Below are 20,486 nucleotides of genomic sequence, written 5' to 3'. Positions count from 1 at the left end.
CATCGAGTCTCTCTGACGTCATGGAGGCGTCACCGAACAGCTTCCGGGTTCGGCGACGTTGTTTGTTTATGGTTCGTGTGGTTCGGCTGTATGCTTCAGGTTCGCCTCGAAAACCTGTGCGGTGTTTGGTAAACGCGGCAGCCGTTTTCCCGACCCAGGACGGGCCTGCTGGAGGAGGCTTTCATCACGCACAAGACTAGTCTAGCGGTCTGTCGTCTTTCGGAAGTCCGGCATGTTAGTCGGCTGCGGTCGCGGTGGGCCAGTTCGGTAGCAGATTGGTACTCGTCCCCGGACCCGCCTTTTGGTTTCAGGTTTGTCTGGAAGTTGCTCCGTCTTGTTGGAGGGCGATCATACTCGATGGAGTAACCCCCCTTGTTCGCTGGAGTTGACAGCCCCCCTATTAGTATTGTCGTGGCTTGAGAGATGGGTTAGTAGGTCACCGACCCGAATGGCTACCCACAGCTAACCAAGTAGTGCCAAAACCGGCGATTCCATTTCTGCATCCCTCCCCTGAGGACTCCCTACACCGATCATCGAACACGACGTCCCCATGGTGCTGCGTAGGCTTCTCAGGAAGCGCTGGGTCTTGGCTGTCGTCTTCGGACTGTCCCTTATCTACTTCCTGACCAGCACCCTGAAACAGGTAAAGCCCTGCACCTCGGAGTGCCTTTGGGCACCGTCTCTCTCTGCGATCAGCCCTCTAATGCTAAACCATATTTAGGAGGAGAGGACCGTGCGTGATCGGACCCTTCTACAAGCGAGGGACCCCGAGCATCGCATCCCCTGGAAAGTCCGCTTCGACCTCGGTAACAGCAGCAGGCAGATAACGCAGTGCCGAAACTCGATCCAGGGCAAGACCCTAATAACGGACGAGTTGGGTGAGTAATCGCCCGCTGCCAGCCCGATTTCATGGCCCCTTGTAATGCTCTGATAGTCATCTGTCTGTTGCTAAATCATAATTTACCAAGCAAATTACAGCTTTTGACATATTTTTGATATATTTGTAACGTTACTATATTTAAGGTTCAAACTTGAATGATATGCAGGCGCTCAGTTCTTCTGTTCTGCGATGAAATGTGTCGGTAGTCTAGCTAAGGGATAGGGCTTTTAGTTTCACTTTGTGTGATGTATATATGTCAGACATGCCCTAATTAAAATAGTTATTGTACTTTGCAGGAACATACTTATGGATCAGTTACTTACAGTGAGTTTAAAACGAGTCTTAAATGTGCTCCAGGTTACGTCTGCGAGAGGATCAACCTCCTGGTGAACGGCTGCTGCAACATCAATACACCCAGCTCTCGGCAGTTTGTCTGCGATACCTGCCTACCAGGGGGCTGCTGCAGCGTCTACGAGTTCTGCGTGTCCTGCTGCCTGCAACCCGACAAGGCAATGTCACTGCTGGGACTCACAGGCCATGCTAAATAGATCAGATCCATCCATGCATTTTCCAAACCGCTTAAGCTACTGGGTTGCCGGGGGTCCAGAGCCTATCCCGGAAGCAATGGGCACAAGGCAGGGAACAACCCAGGATGGGGGGCCAGCCCATTGCAGGGCACACTCACACACCATTCACTCACATCGGCCAATTTAGCAAGTCCAATTAGCCTCAGCATGTTTTTGGACTGTGGGAGGAAACCGGAGTACCTGGAGGAAACCCCACGACGACATGGGGAGAACATGCAAACTCCACACACATATGTGACCCAGGCGGAGACTCGAACCCGGGTCCCAGAGGTGTGAGGCAACAGTGCTAACCACTGCACCACCATGCTGCCCCTAGATCAGATCCCATGGAGGGAATTGTTGTTGTACCCTTGAGGAGAGGGATTATTTACCTGCAGCCCTGTAGATGCTTTCATTGAAAGCGGATTTGAGTTTGGGTGGAATATACAATTGATTGTTTTGCTAGAGTGACTCAGGTTAAGTACTTTGCTCCAAGCTAGTACAATCGGGCCCTTTGGGCGGGTCTGAACTAGTAACCTTTTGACCTATATCCCTAATCACATTATCTGCTGATGCTAGCTCAAGACTAAAACAGGAATTATGGTTCAGTTTGTTGGTTTGTTTGTAGATCATCCAGCATAGTTAAAACCAGATGTGTAACTCCAGTCATCATTATCTTTGCATATCTTTGCTCTTCCTAGAAACCAGTGAGCTAATTTTATATAAGCAGGTAAACAGGTAAAAACAATTACTCTGGGGGAAGGTGGTTGCTAAGCAACAACAATATATACAGGACTTTTTTTTAGAGTAGGATTTTTTTGTTAGGCTACTTTGGCATGTTTTGGTATCATTTGATAGGAGCATAAGCTATCCCTATCGTCAGTGTGAATATTTTGTAATGTTCCCTGTCTGGACTTCGGGTGATTGACAGACTGGCCTTTTCCACATCGCCTGTACAGAAACTTCTGCTGGAGCGGTTCCTTAACAGAGCAGCCGAGAGTTTCCAGAACCTCTTCACTGCGGTGGAGGACCACTTTGAGCTGTGCCTGGCAAAATGCCGCACCTCTTCACAGGTGAGGCGCCAAGATTTCTTGCAAACCACAAGGCTTGACATGTGAATAGCTCTTCCAAAATGGACATATAATACAATGTATATATAATATAATATATGTATTTTTTGGCTTCTCACATGTGAGTCACACTTCCCGATGTGTTGAATGACCCATTTAACAATATTGCTGCCGCTGAAAATACTCATCATCACGGTGCTGTACATATAAATAGCTACAGTTATAAAATCACTGAAGTGGAACCCTATGAAAATGCAGTGCAGGAATTATATGAGATTGTGTCTAGCACCTGTTTGCAATACAAAAGAGTAAATAGTCTTCCCCCTGTAGGAGCTTTCAGGACCTGATGACAGACAGATGGGGGGGGGGGGGGGAGTTTTAGGGTGTAATCACACTGCGATCTGTATTTGTTTGAGTAGTGTGATCACTCTTTGTTGTGCCTGAGCGTGGGATGCTTAATTGTGCCTGAGGTCACTTAAAGAGGTGGGCCTGGGCACGGTTCCGTTGGACTCCAGTACAGTACTAGTGTAATCGATAACCATGCCTGAGTGCAAAACACAGACATGACTCATGCACGCGCACACATGCACTACAAGATTTTTTTGCATCAAGATAACTTTGAGATATTTGGTAAAATATGGGATTATCTTCTCATACATGCAGTATGGAAAAAATAAGAATCACTTTGCTGCATAATAGATAAACCTACGAGGGCCGTGCGTCATCGTGTCTAGAACGACTCCAAATAAGCCACAAAATAAAAACATTGACCATGAGCTACATTGTGCTGTGTGATAGAGCTTTTCTCCCTATGTTTTCTTCAACACAAAAAGTCGCACAGTGATGACCAAAGCGTGCTCGGGCCCATAATATTAAATGCAGTGTGACCACAGACCAGCGAGGCAGTGCGGAGGGGAGACAGTCGTGCTCGGGCACAGTACAAGGAAACTGGGGCAAGTGGGCTGTTTTGGTATTATTTGATAGGAGCATAACCTATCCCTGTCGTCGGTGTGAATATTTTGTAATGTTCCCTGTCTGGACTTTGGGTGGTTGACAGACTGGCCTTAGTTAGTCATCACCCCTCCCAGGTCAAAAAGAGCATGAATGATTGCTTGAATCATCAGCCTTCACCATCCCGGATACATCATCACTCTGTGTCTGTCTCTTTGTCAGAGTGTCCAGCATGAAAACACCTACCGCAATCCACAGGCCAAGTTCTGCTACGGCGAAAGTCCTCCTGAACTCGCACCAATCTAATCCTGAAGATGGGGATTGGGTGTCCCGGTGAAGGTTGCGTGACATGATTAGGACGAAATTACCTCCCATCTGTCATGGCAGCAACGCAATGGAAAACATCATCACCTGCTCTGCTGTGGCACATGGTTTAAATTACACTTCATAAGTGCAAAGAATACATCGTTATCTCATCAGTGATGATAATCAGGTTCCACTGGTTTCTCCATATCTCTCTTCATATCTTCAACATCAGGCAGAAAAAGCTGACACGTCCACGAGAAAATTTCTCTGAAGATTGCATTGCCATCCACTGCATTTTGGGTGACTACACAGTTATTAGTAATTTGATGTCCTGCTTTACATATAGTGTGAAATGCTGAATGGAAAAGTTGTTTAAATGTCGCATTTACTCTTATTGTTTTGTAGTTTTGGTGTTTCGGATAAAAAAGGTTTGTTCTTTGTGTTTTTAACATTTCATTAATATTAATGACAAAAAAACCTCCAAAACTTGCTTTCTTTCCGGCATATTCCTATTCAGTTACCGTGAACCAGGTATCATTGGTGTCAGGACCCCCGCCCCATTTCTAAGTGTAGACCATTGAATGGTCCCAGATCAGTTTTATTCTGTAAAGTTAATTTTGTAAACTTAATTCTCTGTATATCCCTGTCAGCATTTCCTGGGCAGCAACATTAAAAAACAATAAAGAAATGCAGTTTTTTTAATTTAAACGATTGTATGAGTAAAGTTTAAAATGAATGTTGCCAGGTAAAGATGGAGAGTTCTTAGCCTTTTAGGAATACAGCCTTACTATATGATGGTGTGATTTATTTATTGTTTCGTTATTGAAGTTGTTTGATGACTCTTCGGCATTTTGTGTGGATCTTTTAAAGGTCAGGATATATACTTTAGCGTGGTTTCAGTTCCTGAGTGACACACAAGGTGATTGTTTTATTTCTGCATCGTTTTTTCCCCTAATGATGATGAGCTGGCTCGTGATACCCTGCTATAGTCTTAGTTCATTCTGTTCTTTCTTATCATGGTGCATAATGGATCGTACCATCTTTCACAAAATGCCCCGGCAGGGAGACAGTTTCAGACTGAAATGGGAAGCTTTAATTTCTGCCCAGCGTTATGTGATCGACGTCTGTGCTGCAGGGCCGCCCTCCCCTGGCCCCGGCTTCCAGGTCCTTCCTGGGACCTCGCCAACTGCCAGATAGAGATGGCATCCCACCCCCACGTCTGTCAGAATGAAATTTGTAAAGCTCCTGCCTCTGGGTAGAGAGAGATCGACATGGGAAATTTGACAAGTGCTGAACAATTAATCATTGTGATCACTAAGAAAATAAAATCTGCATTATAATTAAAAAACATTAATAGCATACTTCATAGTCGTGTGTCGTCCCCCCGGCAACTTGATTAATGAGGGTCACATGGGACAAACCTCTCTGATCTTGGAACGGAGGTAGTAGGCTGGCGATGGAGATGTATGTCTGGATACCCTCTTGATCATTTCCTTCCCTGTGCCATTAACCAGAAAGGAGACCTCAAACTCAGCCCTTGCTATGATTACCAAAATTGAATGAATTTTTTGCTCTGTCAGGGAGACAGAGTTATAATGAAAGGCCATCCTGAGACCCAAGAAGTTAAATAATTCAGCTTCACAGAGTCCATTAGAAATTAGATCTTAGTGTGGTGACTTCTCACAAAATAAATCAATATGAAGCTTTTTTTCTTAGCAGCTGTTCACTAAAAACCAAAGGACCATTACTAAAAAGACTATCCTAACATGCTGATGTTCCTCTTGAAAATGATGTCATTGAACATTACTGCACAGTTTCAAGATGGGTTTGATTGGGGCAAACCTGCAAAATGCTTACTGCAGATAGATGGAGGGACAGATAAGTATTAAGTAGTTAAATTTTAAATTAAAATATCAACAATAATGCTATTAATAATAATGTTACAAATAGGTATTATATATATGCAGCAGACACACACCCATGACCCTACACATATACATGTATATTTCAATTCTTATATCTATAACTGTCATGCTCGGTGTCGGTGAACGGGCAATCGCTCGGGCAGGCGGGCAAGGAGCAAGCCGACAGGCAGAATCCGGGGTAAAACGGGGGTTTATTCGGGTAATGGGAGCGGGGAAATATCAGACGTGGACTCACACCTAACATCAATGACAGACACTGAACTCTGGTAAGACATGGACTCAAATAGACATGACTGGTTGAAAATAATCGGACACAGCTGGGTACGATCAGGGAAGCACACGTGGATAATCAGGGGGGCGTGGCACACACGAGGATCGTACGAGCCGAGTATGACAATAACAAACGCTAAAAAGAAATAATAATAATGATACTGATCGCTCAACTTCTTATGCAGCCATTCTTGTATGTACAAGTGTAGGTGTGAACTGATTTGTCATTGGATGTGCTGGCATTTGGTGCTATCAGGGGATGTGACAGCGCCCCCCATCCCCGGGCCCAAGGTGAAGGCAGGGGGAAGCAAGCAACCGAGGCCACCCCGCCACCCCCAAGGCACAAGGGCCCACGGCCATACGTCCCCGAGACAACCACCCGCCCAACCCAATAGGGAGCCCGCAAGGGACTAAGGGGGTGCCAACCCCCATACAAGGAGGCCCGCAGAGGGGGGACAGGCGGCAAGCCCCCAGTCCCGCCCGCAACCCCCCGACCGAGATAAGTGGGTTAAGGCCGAAGGGCCCCATCAACCGGAACCCCCCCCCCCCCTGGTGGATGGTCGCCCACACGCTGGAGGGGCCCCAGCCCGCCCCCCACAGCTACCCGGCACGTCCCCCCCGACACTGCAGGAAGATCTAAGGGAGGCCCACACAAACAAAGTGCCCCCTCCCACCCAGGAGCAGACCCGCGGCGACCGGGGAGCGGCAGACCCCCCCCAGCCCAAACCGAAACCCCCAATTTGCCTAAAAAGGCCCAGAGCGTCCCAAGATACCCCAGACTGCCTACCAGGGCCCCATCACGGCAAAGCAGAGCCAAGGACCACCCGGCCCGCGGCCCATGAGAGTAGGGCACCCACACCGGCCAGGGCCGCCTGCTTCCCCCCCATGATGGATCTTCCACCCGGCGGGCCACCCCACCCGCGCAGGGCCAGAGACAGAGAGTTAGGACGACTCTCATTTTTATCGTTATGCCATTAGCGGAGCTCCGTACATTTCTTTGGCTGTGTAAAAAACAAAGGCCCAGGATGGAAATCAGAATGAATAAGAGCTCAATCAACTAGGTGAGATCGATCTGTTGTGACTCAGTTTGCAAAGTAACCAATCAGATGTTAAGTTGGGTTAAGTTGTCAATCAGAGTTGATGGGTGACTTTAATAATAATAATAGATACTTTATTGATCCCCGTAGGGAAATTGTTTTTACGCCTCCCACAACTTGCTCTTTTTTTATAGAGGAAGTTGTCTGTGAAGGGCTGCCACCCGTAGCGGCACCCAGGGAGCTGGGGGTTAAGGGTCTTGCTCAAGGAGCCACAGGCTGAGGCTGGGTTTGAACCTGCGACCTTCTGATTACAGGAACACAGGCTTAGCCCACAGAGCCACACGCTGGAGGGGCTCCAGCCCCCCACAGCTACCTGGCACGTCCCCCCCGACACTGCAGGAAGATAACAGATCATTTTAACAGATCATTTTAATAGTATTGTTGTCATTTAAACTGTAATTTAAATAACAATTTTAGATAATTATTTAAATGACACAATTATAGATAATTATTTAAATTATAATTTGAATAAAAATTTAAATAACCATTTAAATGACATGCATTTATTGAATACAAAATGTATTTTCTAGAAGCAGGAACCTATATTTAACCATTCAACATCTATAAGACGTAGTTTCTCACATTCAGTGTAGCAAGCCATAAAAGTGCTGCCTGTTTGACCAGTGTGCCTACAGAAATAAGTTTCAAATGATCTGATCTGTGATATGCACTTCGCATATTTATGCAACCCAAATGTGTTCAGGACTGAAATTTACTGATGAGGTGCAAATTTCAAATAGAAAGTGGAAGAGCTGATCCTGATCAGACATCAAAGATGGCAATCCCCCCCCCCCATTTGAATATTTCCCCTTATGTTCATCCAACTTGTAATGAGCAATTAATCCCAATGTAGCATGTCCCTCATCAGAAGATGGAACATGTCTTTGAGATGACATTCTGGAGGCATGGGATGAACACCATCTCGACTACACCTGACCTGAGGTACAGTGGCGGGACAGACAGGGCAGGCAATGGCCTGGGGCCCCGAGCTGGAAGGGGAAGAATCACCTCTACACCTGTCGATAACAAGGATTTTCCCTGGCTGCTTAAGAGCACACATTCACCTCCAGCATGTGTCCTGTCAGTTATATGGAGCACCAGTCAAGAACAGCGTATTCCGATTTTTTGTTGAAAATCACCATTAAATTGATTTTTTTTCACATTACCTAAAACTCATTAATATCATAGTCGGATAACATTTAATGATGCTATTTATGAAGTGCTCAGTGACTTAGAAAGCAATATATAGTTTTTGATTAATACTGTATTTTTTATTAATTATTGTAATTTTTAATGTGAACATTGGCATCTCAGACAGTAAGTAGAGCTTTGGTATTTGTATTATTAGCCTCCCAATAAATGGTCATTAGGTGATTGATTATGATTTTTCATACTTTCATTCAAGGAAGTCAGACATGCTTACCTAGAGGCCAGGTAACCCAGTGTGGATGCAAGCATTTAAAGAGTTAATGGAGGACTAAAGAAAAGATGAATGTATCTGTATCTGCACTCACGTGCAGCATGTATTTGAAATATCCGGCAAGCCGTATTTGACTGCATCGAAGGGGAAGTAAATTGCGCCATTGCATTGCAGGGTCAGTGGTAACAGAATATGTAGTCATGCGGTCACCAGCCCACTTCTCACTGCATGCCTTCATCATTATTAGTTTACTCCTGCTAGGTGTCTCTTCACACAGATACCAAAAACTAAGCCTGTTGATTGATATTGATGCTATAATAAATGGACAGAAAATGTTTATTGGTATTTTATTTAATCAAATAAATAATAAATACATTGTCGATATGAAATACATTGCGTATAAATAATACATTTAAAAACAACTGAGGCACTCAAGGGCAGGCTTCAGGAAAACAAAAGGGGCTTTACTAATCAAAACAGGAGCAGGAGAACAAGTACGGTGGCAAGGGAACAAAATAGGAAGACTAGTACGAGAAATGGCACAGGCAAACCAAGGACTGACATCAAGAAGATATAGCATCGATCCATGCATCTCGTCTCTGAACTGCAGGAGGAAACGCAGCCAACCCAGCAAAAACACAGTCATATATTGGCAGTTGAAACCCCAGCAGTGTGAAGCAACAGGGCCACCCACAATGAAGGAAATAGAGTAAAACCATGTTTTGTAAGACAAGCAAAAATTTTAAATAAATTTTAAATGAGTGAGGTCTTGCGTATACGCATACGTATACGCTTTGTCTGCCAAGCTTCATGTTATCACAACTGAGCCAATGGTTCCGAGGGTTGTGGGTAATCATCTCCTATGCTCTGTTTCGGTCTGTGTGCCTCACTCGTATAAACTCAAAATTTAGTAGAAAAGCACCACCCCTATAAGGGTGCAGCAGTGCCAGCGATGAATCTGTTTAACAACAATGCAATGTCCACATTTCCGCAAAATCGAAAAGGAGGCAAAAGCAGCTGTCATTGGATAGGTTCCTTGTTAAAATCGCACAAAAAGAAAAATATTCCAGTGAGCCAACAGATAGTGATTCCGTTAGTTATAGTGAAAGTCGTCCTACAAAATAACCCTCCTCTTCTCCTCTATGTCGTCTCCCTCACACAATCCATGATTATTTTCAAAGGTAAAGTGCAGGTTAATTTGTTTTATATATTTTTACTTTATATTTTGTATTAATCATTTTTATATGAATATGTTTGGGTTGCGGAACGAATCATCTGAGTTTCCATAATTTCTAATGGGAAAGTTCACTATGATATACGAGTGCTTTCCGGAATGGATTATGCTCGCAAAACAAGGTAGCACTGTAAATACATTTCAATAAATAATCTCTTAAATACAATAATTTATTTCTGTTCATCTCTGCTCTGGATAAAGAGAGGGAATATAGGTGAATTGTTTTCTTTTAAAAGTATCAATACGTAGCAGTTTAAATTATACCTGTGCGTTTGCATGTAAACCATTTAAATCTCCAGCAGCTATTCACATCATATTGACTTCCTGAAGTTTCTTTGTTTGAAAGTACGGATGATCTTTTAAAATCCATTTGAGGAATTTCTCAGACGATTTTAGGACTCCAACACTCCACTGCTTTTTATCATAAACGTACTTTGGTAACTTCGGCTCTGTATGATGTTGACAATGATGTCTCAAGACTTTGTTCATGCACTTTTCGAGATTATGCATGAATCCGATGGCTTTTTTGAAAGCTTCATGTAGGGTTTTATTATTAGGGTTCAAGTCATCAATCTGGTCCTTCATGATGACATCCAGAGCAGTAGCGATGAAATGAATGCCACAAGTAGCATTCTCTTTTGTATTCTCAGGTTTTTCATCAGGGACACGAAGCGCAGGGAAGTCGTTCCAACCATCAATATCATTCCCATTAGCTTCCTTCTGTAGACAAAAAAAAAAAACAATGTTCAAATAGGTCCACAACAATGCTATTTATTACATAACATATTGAGAGTAAGGCACAGTAATGAGGATGTTGCAAATATAACGGCTTGTGGTGAATAGGAGAGTCTGCAAGCACGACCATTATAAATTCACAGAAAATAAGGGAGATTTTTCTGACATGACTGCTTATCCAACATTGACTAAGCGGTAGTCATCTGACAGCTATTGGCCCTAGCAGACAAGGAGGGCAGGCTTGAACCGTAGCATAAACCAAGGGAACAAAGCCAGTGAAAGCATTCTAAACTTTAAGATCGGCTTCTTATTTCACAGGAACACATTTGAGAGTATTAACAGTTAAAACTGTAAGTAGGCATCCTTCTGAACTATTTCCTTGTTGCATTTCTTTACTAAAATACATGAAATTGTGGTCATGATGACTACAGCTGCCAGGTTCAGTGAAGATGAACATTTACTCACATAGTCTTCCAGGCAAATCTTTAAATGACATTGTGCCAATTTAGTTAAGCCCTTGTAATCGCAAATGGGATTGGCTCTGGTAGGAATGAGCCACACCATCACAATAACCAGGGATATTCTTCCTAGACCTGGAAAAAAATCAATTGAAGTTTAACAGTTACAATGGAGAAAATCATTGAAATTCACAGAAATATGTTTATGTTCAAATGAGAATCAATGAAGTCTGCAAAAGCTCATATTTTAATACCATAATCATTATTTTCGTTGAAAATGTTGCATAATTTCAACAAATTAAAATTGCATGTCAAAATAATGTATATTTCTTAAAATTGCCATTAATTTATTACCTGTGACAAGTGTCTCGAAGACTGCTTTCCTTTGCATATTTCTTCGTAAGTTTTTTTGAAGGAGAAAACTAGGTATGGCTTCAGAAGACGAGGGGTGGCGGCCTTTTATACTCGTACTATGATTAGGTAATGATGTGGGCACACTAAAAGATCATATGATCAGCAAAAAAAAATCTGAATGTGTATGTGCCCTGCGATGAGTTAGCACCCCCGTCCTGGGTTATTCCCTGCCTTATGCCCATAGTTTTCGGGATGGACCCCCACAACCTTGAATAAGACAAGCAGTACAAAAAAAATGGGTGGGTGTATTATTATATATGGGTGGGTGTATAATCACCAGTAACGCATAGTTTCTATGGACCAGAATTTTATCGTTATAATTTATCTCTTAGCAGATCACAGTGGAAACTTTCTATGAAGATGAGTAATCATTAGCAACCATAGTAGATGTAACAGACTTGATAACGCATATTTTAATGCATATTCTCTGTATTAGGTTTCTGAGTCAGCGATGTGAAGGACCCACACTCTCCCAAACAATCTAGCACCATATTTATTTTTACTATTTTTAGTTTTTATATATTTGGCCAAATTTAACATTGCTGCATACTGTACATCACACTATTCATTTATTACATTTATGTATGTTTGCCAAAGAGCCAGAAAATTTTGTATAAAGTAAATGCAGTTACTTATTTATACTGAATTTGCCTGCTTGTCTGTCACCTTTATATGTTGTTTGGATAGATGCTATTAAAGACTGAAAGATTAACCACCCTAGTAATAGATTTGCTTTATCGCGTCTGTATGGGGGTGCTGGCTGTCAGAATCTGACTTTGCTTGATTCTTTCCTCATGAAAAAAAATGCACTGGGGTGTTACTTAGTCTGAAATGTAACATGGCAAACTCATCAACATGTTTCTCCATGCCTCTCTGCCATGATGTTGATGTTGCTATTAAAACTATCCAGTTCATTTCATCCATTAATTTTATTGCTTTATTCCCATTTGTACATGAAAAGTGCATCTACAACTGATCTAAAGACTAAATTCACATAAAGGTACCATTTTTTTTGTTGATTTATACACCTAAGCATTTTTCTGTGTCTGTTCAGGGTATTAGCATCACTACTGAGTTCCATTCAGAACCCAAATGAACAAACTTTAGCTTAGCAGTGCAAGTTGTATCTGATGTTTCCCAGTGATCTCTGGCACCTAACTAGCCTTACCTGCATCTTGGCTGGTGCTGCAGGGTCCCCCTGTAGTGGCCACCTCAGCCTTCAGCCTTCAGAGAGGCCATGACGCTCTCCGGCAAGAGCCGATGTCGCATGAGCCGCTTGTCCAGTTGCTTCTCCTACTGCAAACGTTCAGTGACACCACTTTAGTTTCACTTGCACAATGTTCCCCATGTTACCTCTGAACGTCGATCCCTGCTGTGGTCCAGTACAAGATCTGGCACATCCTACTTCTCCTCCCACCGATCATCAAGCACGCCATGTTGGTTCTGTCAGTACAGGCCACTTTCTGCACTCAGATCGAATTTGCACTTCGGTACCACCTTGCTAACCTGTCTGGACCAACAGACCTCTCACATGACATTGTCGTCAATCCAGGCAAGGGAACAAAACTTGTAAAAAAAATCCTGGAAAATTTCGGTGCATGTTGGGTATTTGTGGCGTTGTTGGTTTGAGTAGTTTGGCGATTATTATTTGAAATCCAATTGTATTAGTGAAACAGGTTAGTAGTTAGTGTGATTTAGGAATAGGTATAGTGAGATACTTGTAGGTGTAAGATCACGGTTTTGGTTAGATTCAGTTATAAACATCACAAAGCTAGATTGCACATACACATAGATTACAAATACCTGCATTAACATTGCTAATATAGTTGTAAAAAGATAAGCAAGGGTACATATTGGGATAAAGGTAGGCTACATTTAAATATTAATAGGGATCAATGGGGAAATGAGGCATTAAGAGACCTAGGTCTAGGACCTGGGATCCCCTTGATTTAATATCCATGAATGAGGTGAAGTCTAGAAAATGTAGTGTGGTGTTAAAATACTACAACAAGCCTTGTCTATATTCAGACACCTGCAATCTAAACTTTGGGTTGATCCAAGTGCACAGAGTGGTAATGTGGACAATGCTGCTTACATTTCCACCCCAGCAAGACCTGCTGCTTCTTCACAGCTCTGTATGTTCAGCACTGACCTTTTTCCAGACAGTGGTGGTTTGATCAACTTTGTATAGCCTAATAATGTCTTAGTACAATGTTCTTTGGTTTATGGGCTACATACAACAGAAGATAAAAATAATCAAAATGAAATTATATTATGCACATTTTAGACAGTTTGCTTGAGTTTCGCGACATTCAAAACCAGCAGCAATATTTTCGTTGTACCGCGTTTGCTATAGCTGCAGTTCAGGTTTATGCCAGCAGGCTGTGCACAGCCAGTGTTTGAAATGTTCCAAAGCATTCTGACACATTGGTTGTTTCAAATGTATCAAAACTGTTTGATGACTTGAAGTTGTCATCTCTAACAATCATGGCTACAGCTAACGGCTACAGCTAACACAGGGCAATAGCCACAATGAACCATTAAGGAATGGAACAAAAGCAGGACACTTAAATACACTACTAACAATACACAATGCAGGACAGGTGAGAACCATAACCAATCAACCAATCACTAAAGGCTTGGGGCAACAAGGAACAGGTGGAGAAAATTTCTATTAAAAAGCATCAGAGACTAGGAAATAGTAACAAAAACAGAGGGCTATCAACACTAGGAGAGATCAAGGAGCCCAAGTGAAACAGAACATAAAGACAGCAGGGGCAGGGTAACCATAAACAAGGGCACAAAAGCAAAGACAGTAACAAAACCAGACACCTTGGGGGTTAAAACTTACTACAGGCCAGCCTTGCACTCATGACAGAAGCTATGCCTGCCACTAAACCACATTGAGCCGCGCAGTAGCCCAGGCAGCAGGAAAAGCCATTGGGGCATCACACGAACGTGAATTAAAATTTATTTAAACTGATTTGAATATATGGGGGGGTGTCATCTCTGCAAGAATTGTTATGTGACAGTGAATATCAGTTATTAGTTTCTGCATTATAGTTTTATAATCAAGCATGGAGTCTGTGGTTATTTAGGGGATTTTCTTGTAGTTCATTTGTAAGAGGAAGAATAATTCACATTTTTCATCAGAATATACTGTGGATACACTGTGATTAGACATCCTTTCCGAAAAATCAGGGGATGTTAAACATGTCAGATGTCAGGAGGCCAAGAGGATCATGAAGGGGCGTATATGGAAACCCAGAAAGAGTTGCATGTTTGTCACGTAAATATAGTGTGGTGAGTAGCCATATCTTGCGTTATTTTTTGTCAAGGAAATAATTCAATGGAAACTGAAAGACGTCAGCCTGCACTATCTGATCCTCTAATCCGGTTAAAAGTCATCAAAAGTGATGTTACGAGGGGCCCCTTCCCGCGCATAACATGAAGTCACATTCTTATGCGGGGTGGGTGTTTCAGAACCCCCCCATTTTGGTGATGTGCAGGTGACTTTCATTCAGCCACACATGCTAATAAATTCTGCAGAAAAGAATATACAGTATGTGACACTGGGGAAAACATGCATAGGTGTTTATTTGAAAACTACATATAAAACAATGGTAGAAAAGATTCAGGGCACAGACACCCACCCTTGACACATATCACTCTAACTATTGACCATTGGGAAAAAAAACACGTAAATTATGACTTAAATTTACACTTGTACTGATATCAGTTTTATATAGGGTATAGAAATCATGTAAATAACTAAATATTGATAGATAGCACTACAAATCAGAATGGTCAGAATATGGGCATGTTAATCATAGTTCACATTTAAGATCAGATTTCTCCTTAAAGGATGCAAGCTCCTGCTGTGTTTGCTGAAGAAAGACGTTGAACCTCAGAAGCACAATGTAGGCATAGATCTTCTGCTTAAATGTGCTCTGAGTCTTTGGAGTGGGCCTTTGTCCCACAGTGGAGTAGATGCCATTGGGGTGGAACATCTGCAGAAGGTGATGCAAGGTGCTGATGAGGTAGCAGACCCTCCGGCTGGTGCCTGAGAAGTCATGCAGCAAAAGGCTGGAGGTCTGATGAAGGTTCTTCTGGTGCTCAATCACAATGTCTAAGTGCCAGCCGAAGACTTTCAGTCCACTGTAGATGCTTTCCAGATGTTCCGGGAAGCTCTGACCTTTAAGTGTCACCTCTGGGGCACCTACCCCTGCTATCTCTTTCCACTGGTGCGACAGCTCTTCACTCTCCATCTTGACAACAAAGGATAGAACAAATGTGAAATTTTTTGTATAGAATTTCATGCAGTCTTTTGGACACCCTGATTTATTTCCACAAGGAACTTTTCCAAAAGCTAACAGCAGCAAAGTAATTTACTATGGATAAACAGCAAACATGAACAACAAGCAGGACCAGGCCTCCTTCCTTTCTCTTCCAGTTCTGCGAATTTTGCTGAATGTACGTCAGTGTTCTCGTCCCACACGAGGTCCTATGTGCCCATGACCCCAAGGCAAAGTCGGCAGGCTAGCATTTGGTCCCGTAAGGCTTGGTACTCACATATCTCTGCAGCAGATTAGCTGAGTGCCAGTGCGTAAGTGCGGCGAGCCTCTGGGCCTGCTGGATAGCACAGGCACAGGCAGAACTCCTGCAGGACTCCTGGCCGCCTTCGGCCGTGGTTCGCAGGGTTACGGCCAACAAGGCCGGAACTGCACAGCATGGAAAGCGTTATTCAAGCAAGTCAACTTTAAAAAGACCAACTCATAAAAGCTACTGCAGTATTGTACTATAGTTCTATATAATTATATAATATCTGAGACAGCCATTTTGCTATATAATATATTGATTAAATACTACTATAGTTATATTAAGAATGTATATCCAGCTGCTGATGAAATCACTGCTGTCTAACTGCAGAAATTATACACCTACACAGATTTTCCTAGCTGTCGGCAAACTCATTCAAGCTCTACAAGTGCAGATCAGCACCAGTTTACCTATGACTGCTGGCAAGTGGACACCCATGCTTGAAGGAGCAACCTGCTCTCGTTTTCTTCCAGAGGTCACCAAGCGATTCCCTCCCAGCAGGTACTACAGTCTGTGAGATAAAGCTTTGCAGGTTCTGTCTCTTAACGTTTATAAACCACAGATTGCAGGAAATGACAACAGCTCTCATTAAAAAATGGGGCATTTGCAAGGTTTGCTTTTGCTTCGACACCATTGCTGACCTCAGAACTGCGGTGCATACGTCACTATTCAAAGCACAGATAATGGTATGGAGATGGGGGGGGGGGGGGGCAAGAGTGGGGCTCAAAAAAATTGGGTTGAATCCTGGCCTGGTTCTGTGTGTAGAACTGATGGGGTTTTCCCGCATTTCCTCCAGATGCTCCAGTTTCATGCCGCTATAGACTTGATGGCAAGTGGATTGGCATCTTCAGATTGCGGATACTGTGTGAGTGCATCAGTGTGCTTGCCCTTTTATAAATAGCTGCCCTTCCAGTGCATAAAATGTGATGCAGTGCTGTATAGGGTGTCCATTCATTTGTGGGAAGTTATATACCTGTCCCAACACAGGGCTCCAGACTAATTTTTTGGGAAATAGCACTGGTGCTTCTATCCGTCTATCACCATAACCACCTAATCCCAACTGGGGTTGTGGGGGGACTGGAACCTATCCCAGAAACAAGGTACACAGGTGGGAACCAACCCTGGGCAGCCACCTACACACTGCAGGGTGCATACAGGGAGCTGTGGGGGTCTGGTGCAATGGCGATCGGGTGGCAGTCAAAGGCAGGGGCCTCAGCGAGCGATTGCTGGCTACCAAAACTGGCTCTAGCTACATGGAATGTAACCTCTCTGATGGGAAAGGAGCCTGAGCTGGTGCGAGAGGTAGAGAGATACCGACTAGATATTCTGCTGTTGCCCATGGTGAGAGGCACCGGGCAGGGTTAGGAATACTTATAGCCCTATGGGTTGGTGCCAGTGCGTTGGAGTTTACCCCAGTGGATGAGAGGGTCGCCTCCCTACGACTTCTTGTCAGGGGACGAACCCTCACGGTTATCTGTGCGTACGTGTTGAACACCAGTTCGGATGATCCGGCCATCTTGGATCTTTTAAACTTAAAATTAACACCCCATGGTGGAATGAGCCGGGAGCTAAACAGCAGAATCATTCATTATGTTCTCCAGATCCTGATGGCCTTCCTGATGAGTTTGTTTGAGCATTTGGTCAGTAGGCCACAGAGCAGAGAAGCACACTGTTCACTATGCAGATGGGCTGACTGGCTCGCTGGATGCTCAGTCAACAACTCGCCTCAAATTATTAAGAAGCCCTTGATTGCGTGGAATGGTGGCTCAGAGGTTAGGGATCTGTGCTAGCAACTGGAAAGTTGTTGGTTTGAATCCTGAGAATGCTAGGAGTGATCCTACTCCATTGGGCCCTTCAGCAAGGCCCTTAACCTGCAGATATTAATCTACCTCTGGCCCTGTAAGGTGGTCCTCCAACTTACAGGGAAATTTGGGGGTTGATGGCAGGATTGGCATTCCAGCCACTGGGGGGGGGGACTCACACTGGTCTGATTGGACTAGGGTGGTGTTGAGGTATCATCCGCTGCACTCAAGTTCTCATCCCGGAGGTGGTTTGTTAAGCGGTGGGTGCAGCGATGCACTGTAATCATCATGTGCCCCTTAACTACCTTGATTGTTTAAATCCTGAATATGTTTCTTGCAGCATTTTCGTGCATGCAGACAGTCACCCTTTCACATTTAGCATCCGCTGAATCAAAATGAAAGCTTTTTTTGTCGATCATCATGTCCCAAGTCCCAGTTCTGGAGAGCACACCAGTTACGAATCAGCCTGCAAACCTCCTGTACATCCTAATTATGGTGACCAGAAAATGCCTGTCAGGGTGGACACTTGCAGCTAAGACAGGATTCGTAAACTATCATTTCAATTAAAAGGACCCAGATTTCACTTTAGCACTGAGCTTTCTGTTGGTCGATGAGTCTCCTACAATCATGAATGTGTCACTAACGTTAATGTGAAATGGCTGGATGAGTCTTTCACTCAAGGAAATAAACCAGTCAAAGCATAAGAATCACCAAACTATTTAGCGAAGCACAGGAACCCTTAAAGCTGACATGGATTATCCTGCACACCCTAATCCTAATCATCAGACTCTGCGACTTTCTGTGACGTCTTACGAAAGTACTGACAGAGCTCAGGTAACTAGGTAATTTCGCTGGAGATTACGCAGCTCTCTTCCTGAACAGAAACAGTAAATGTACGCAAGCAGGCTGTCTAAAAACAAGCCTTCCCTGTGAAAGAACCACAGAAATGAAACTATACTTCCTCTCACTTTGGTCGGGGGGGGGGCTAAAACTTCACACTGGCCCAAGTCAAGCACTGGGGTCACTTTCTTACTGCTTATCCTGACACTTTTGGTCCGTTTTAAATATTTATTTTAGTATTTATTAAGACAATTTTGTTCTTTTGCACGTTATAATGCATTTTTGCTCATTTATGTGGTATGATGTTCACACTTTTGCACATCCACACTCCTACTTTATTTACACACCACATCTCTTAATGCTTTTTAGTGTGTTTGTGTGTATATATTATTTTACATTGTATTTATTTTTGGTATTGTAAAGCTCTTTTTAATCTTGACAAATGACCACAAAATAATTTAATAATAAAACAATTACTCCCAAGGGAAATGACCTTCCCTTCTGCCTGGCTGCTAGTTGATTCCATTAATGTCTGCTCCACACTGCAGATGGAATTCCTAACGCAGACCAGCAGCTGTGTGTAGACCAAACACTGCAGATGGAATTCCTAACAGACCAGCAGCTCAGTGTGTAGACCATAGAGGTTTGTGTGTGCTTGTGTTCATTTACACATTTAGCAAATGCTTTTGTCCAAAGTGACAGAATTCTTTGCTTCCAAGCTCCATAGTCCATCTGCAACACTGTTTATCAAACCTCTTGCTTCATGAAGAGATTCTTTGAGAAGGTTTCTCACCCACCTGACACTGAAAACTCACCCCACATCACTAAGAGATCCCACTCAGGTACACTCGTATCACACTCTTTGTTCACACTCCGAATCACTCACAACCCGGCCAGAGTGTATAGCGTTACACAAGAACACTCATTGCTTCTAAAATGCTTTCCATATTAGCACACGGGAAATATTAAAACCAGACACCATTATATTTTTCTGATATGAATCACAGATAAGCGTGTAATGGGGTGGATCCCCTTGAAGACGCTCCAGGGTGAAGTCCAAGACAACACAAATACTTCTCATAAAGACCACATTTCCTGTCTCTGTATGACTCCAAAGACGTGTTTCGCATCCATCACATATGCAGTGTTACACATGGACAACAATCCAATGCATTATAAAATGGCAAACATATGTACTCCTGTGTACTGGGCATGCAGCAGGACAGGGGCCCAACTACTCCTCCCTTAACACAGACGATCAACACCATTTGATACTTTAAACCTTCTTTCAATGCAACCAACTGTAGCCAAATACCCAAACCCTCATACTTTAAGTACCTCCACCATATTTGGAGGAAGGTGTAGGTATCGGTTGTATAAATAGGTTAGCCAGACTAAAACATCAACCAGAAGATACAGCCCGGCTAACAGGGAACTTTCCCAGGACTTTGAGAGGACCTTCACACAACTGCTCAAGCTGGCAGAGAACACTCTTACCATAACAACGATAGAACAATATTTCCACATTTTACATTTAACAAAGGTTTTGTCAACAAGATCGTGGTAAACTTACTTGCATTAAAATCATGTTCAGGTACTAATATTAAAAAATACTTTTTTAGTAAAATAATTTATAAAAGGGCTGTATGTATGTACATACTGTATAACACACCATCCAACCTTGGACCCATGACCTTTAAAGCGACAGTATTACTAACTACTCTACCATGCCTTTCACTTATTTTTTAGTTTAAGTCTTATTTGAAGTTTTAGCCCTAGCCGAGGGATAACATTCCAGGAACATCAGGAAAACTGGACACTGAACGTATCCATACCTTAAGCATAATGTCTGATAAACGTTCCAAGAACAAAAAATTGGTCACGAGGAAAGCCCCAATAGATACACAACGCCTTCATCA

At 43.1% G+C, this 20,486-nt stretch overlaps 2 protein-coding genes and 1 long non-coding RNA gene across 3 annotated transcripts; 1 reads left to right on the top strand and 2 right to left on the bottom strand.

Annotated features, from left to right (window-relative positions):
* Nucleotides 1-54: 54 nt before the first annotated feature.
* spring1 (SREBF pathway regulator in golgi 1) lies at nucleotides 55-4,481 on the top strand. Its single transcript, XM_048988225.1, has 5 exons — nucleotides 55-643; nucleotides 722-878; nucleotides 1,238-1,389; nucleotides 2,406-2,519; nucleotides 3,690-4,481. The coding sequence occupies exons 1-5, from the start codon at nucleotides 551-553 to the stop codon at nucleotides 3,771-3,773; spliced, it is 600 nt and encodes a 199-aa protein (XP_048844182.1). The 5' UTR covers nucleotides 55-550; the 3' UTR covers nucleotides 3,774-4,481.
* A 4,354-nt stretch (nucleotides 4,482-8,835) lies between these two features.
* On the bottom strand, nucleotides 8,836-11,366 carry LOC125728326 (uncharacterized). The gene is made up of 3 exons (XR_007389032.1): nucleotides 11,267-11,366; nucleotides 10,920-11,047; nucleotides 8,836-10,439 (listed from the first exon to the last, which is right to left on the bottom strand). It is a non-coding gene; the product is annotated as an uncharacterized LOC125728326 (long non-coding RNA).
* Nucleotides 11,367-14,917: 3,551 nt separating this feature from the next.
* On the bottom strand, nucleotides 14,918-20,433 carry LOC125720488 (uncharacterized). Its single transcript, XM_048995964.1, has 3 exons — nucleotides 16,336-20,433; nucleotides 15,899-16,047; nucleotides 14,918-15,594 (listed from the first exon to the last, which is right to left on the bottom strand). Exons 1-3 carry the CDS (start codon nucleotides 16,361-16,363, stop codon nucleotides 15,154-15,156), a joined length of 618 nt encoding a protein of 205 aa, XP_048851921.1. The 5' UTR covers nucleotides 16,364-20,433; the 3' UTR covers nucleotides 14,918-15,153.
* Between the last annotated feature and the right edge of the window lie 53 nt (nucleotides 20,434-20,486).

This window comes from Brienomyrus brachyistius, chromosome 2 (assembly GCF_023856365.1).
Source record: "Brienomyrus brachyistius isolate T26 chromosome 2, BBRACH_0.4, whole genome shotgun sequence".
NCBI lineage: Eukaryota > Metazoa > Chordata > Actinopteri > Osteoglossiformes > Mormyridae > Brienomyrus > Brienomyrus brachyistius.
Note: the sequence above shows the minus strand (reverse complement) of the source record. Positions and strands in the feature narration are given on the sequence as shown.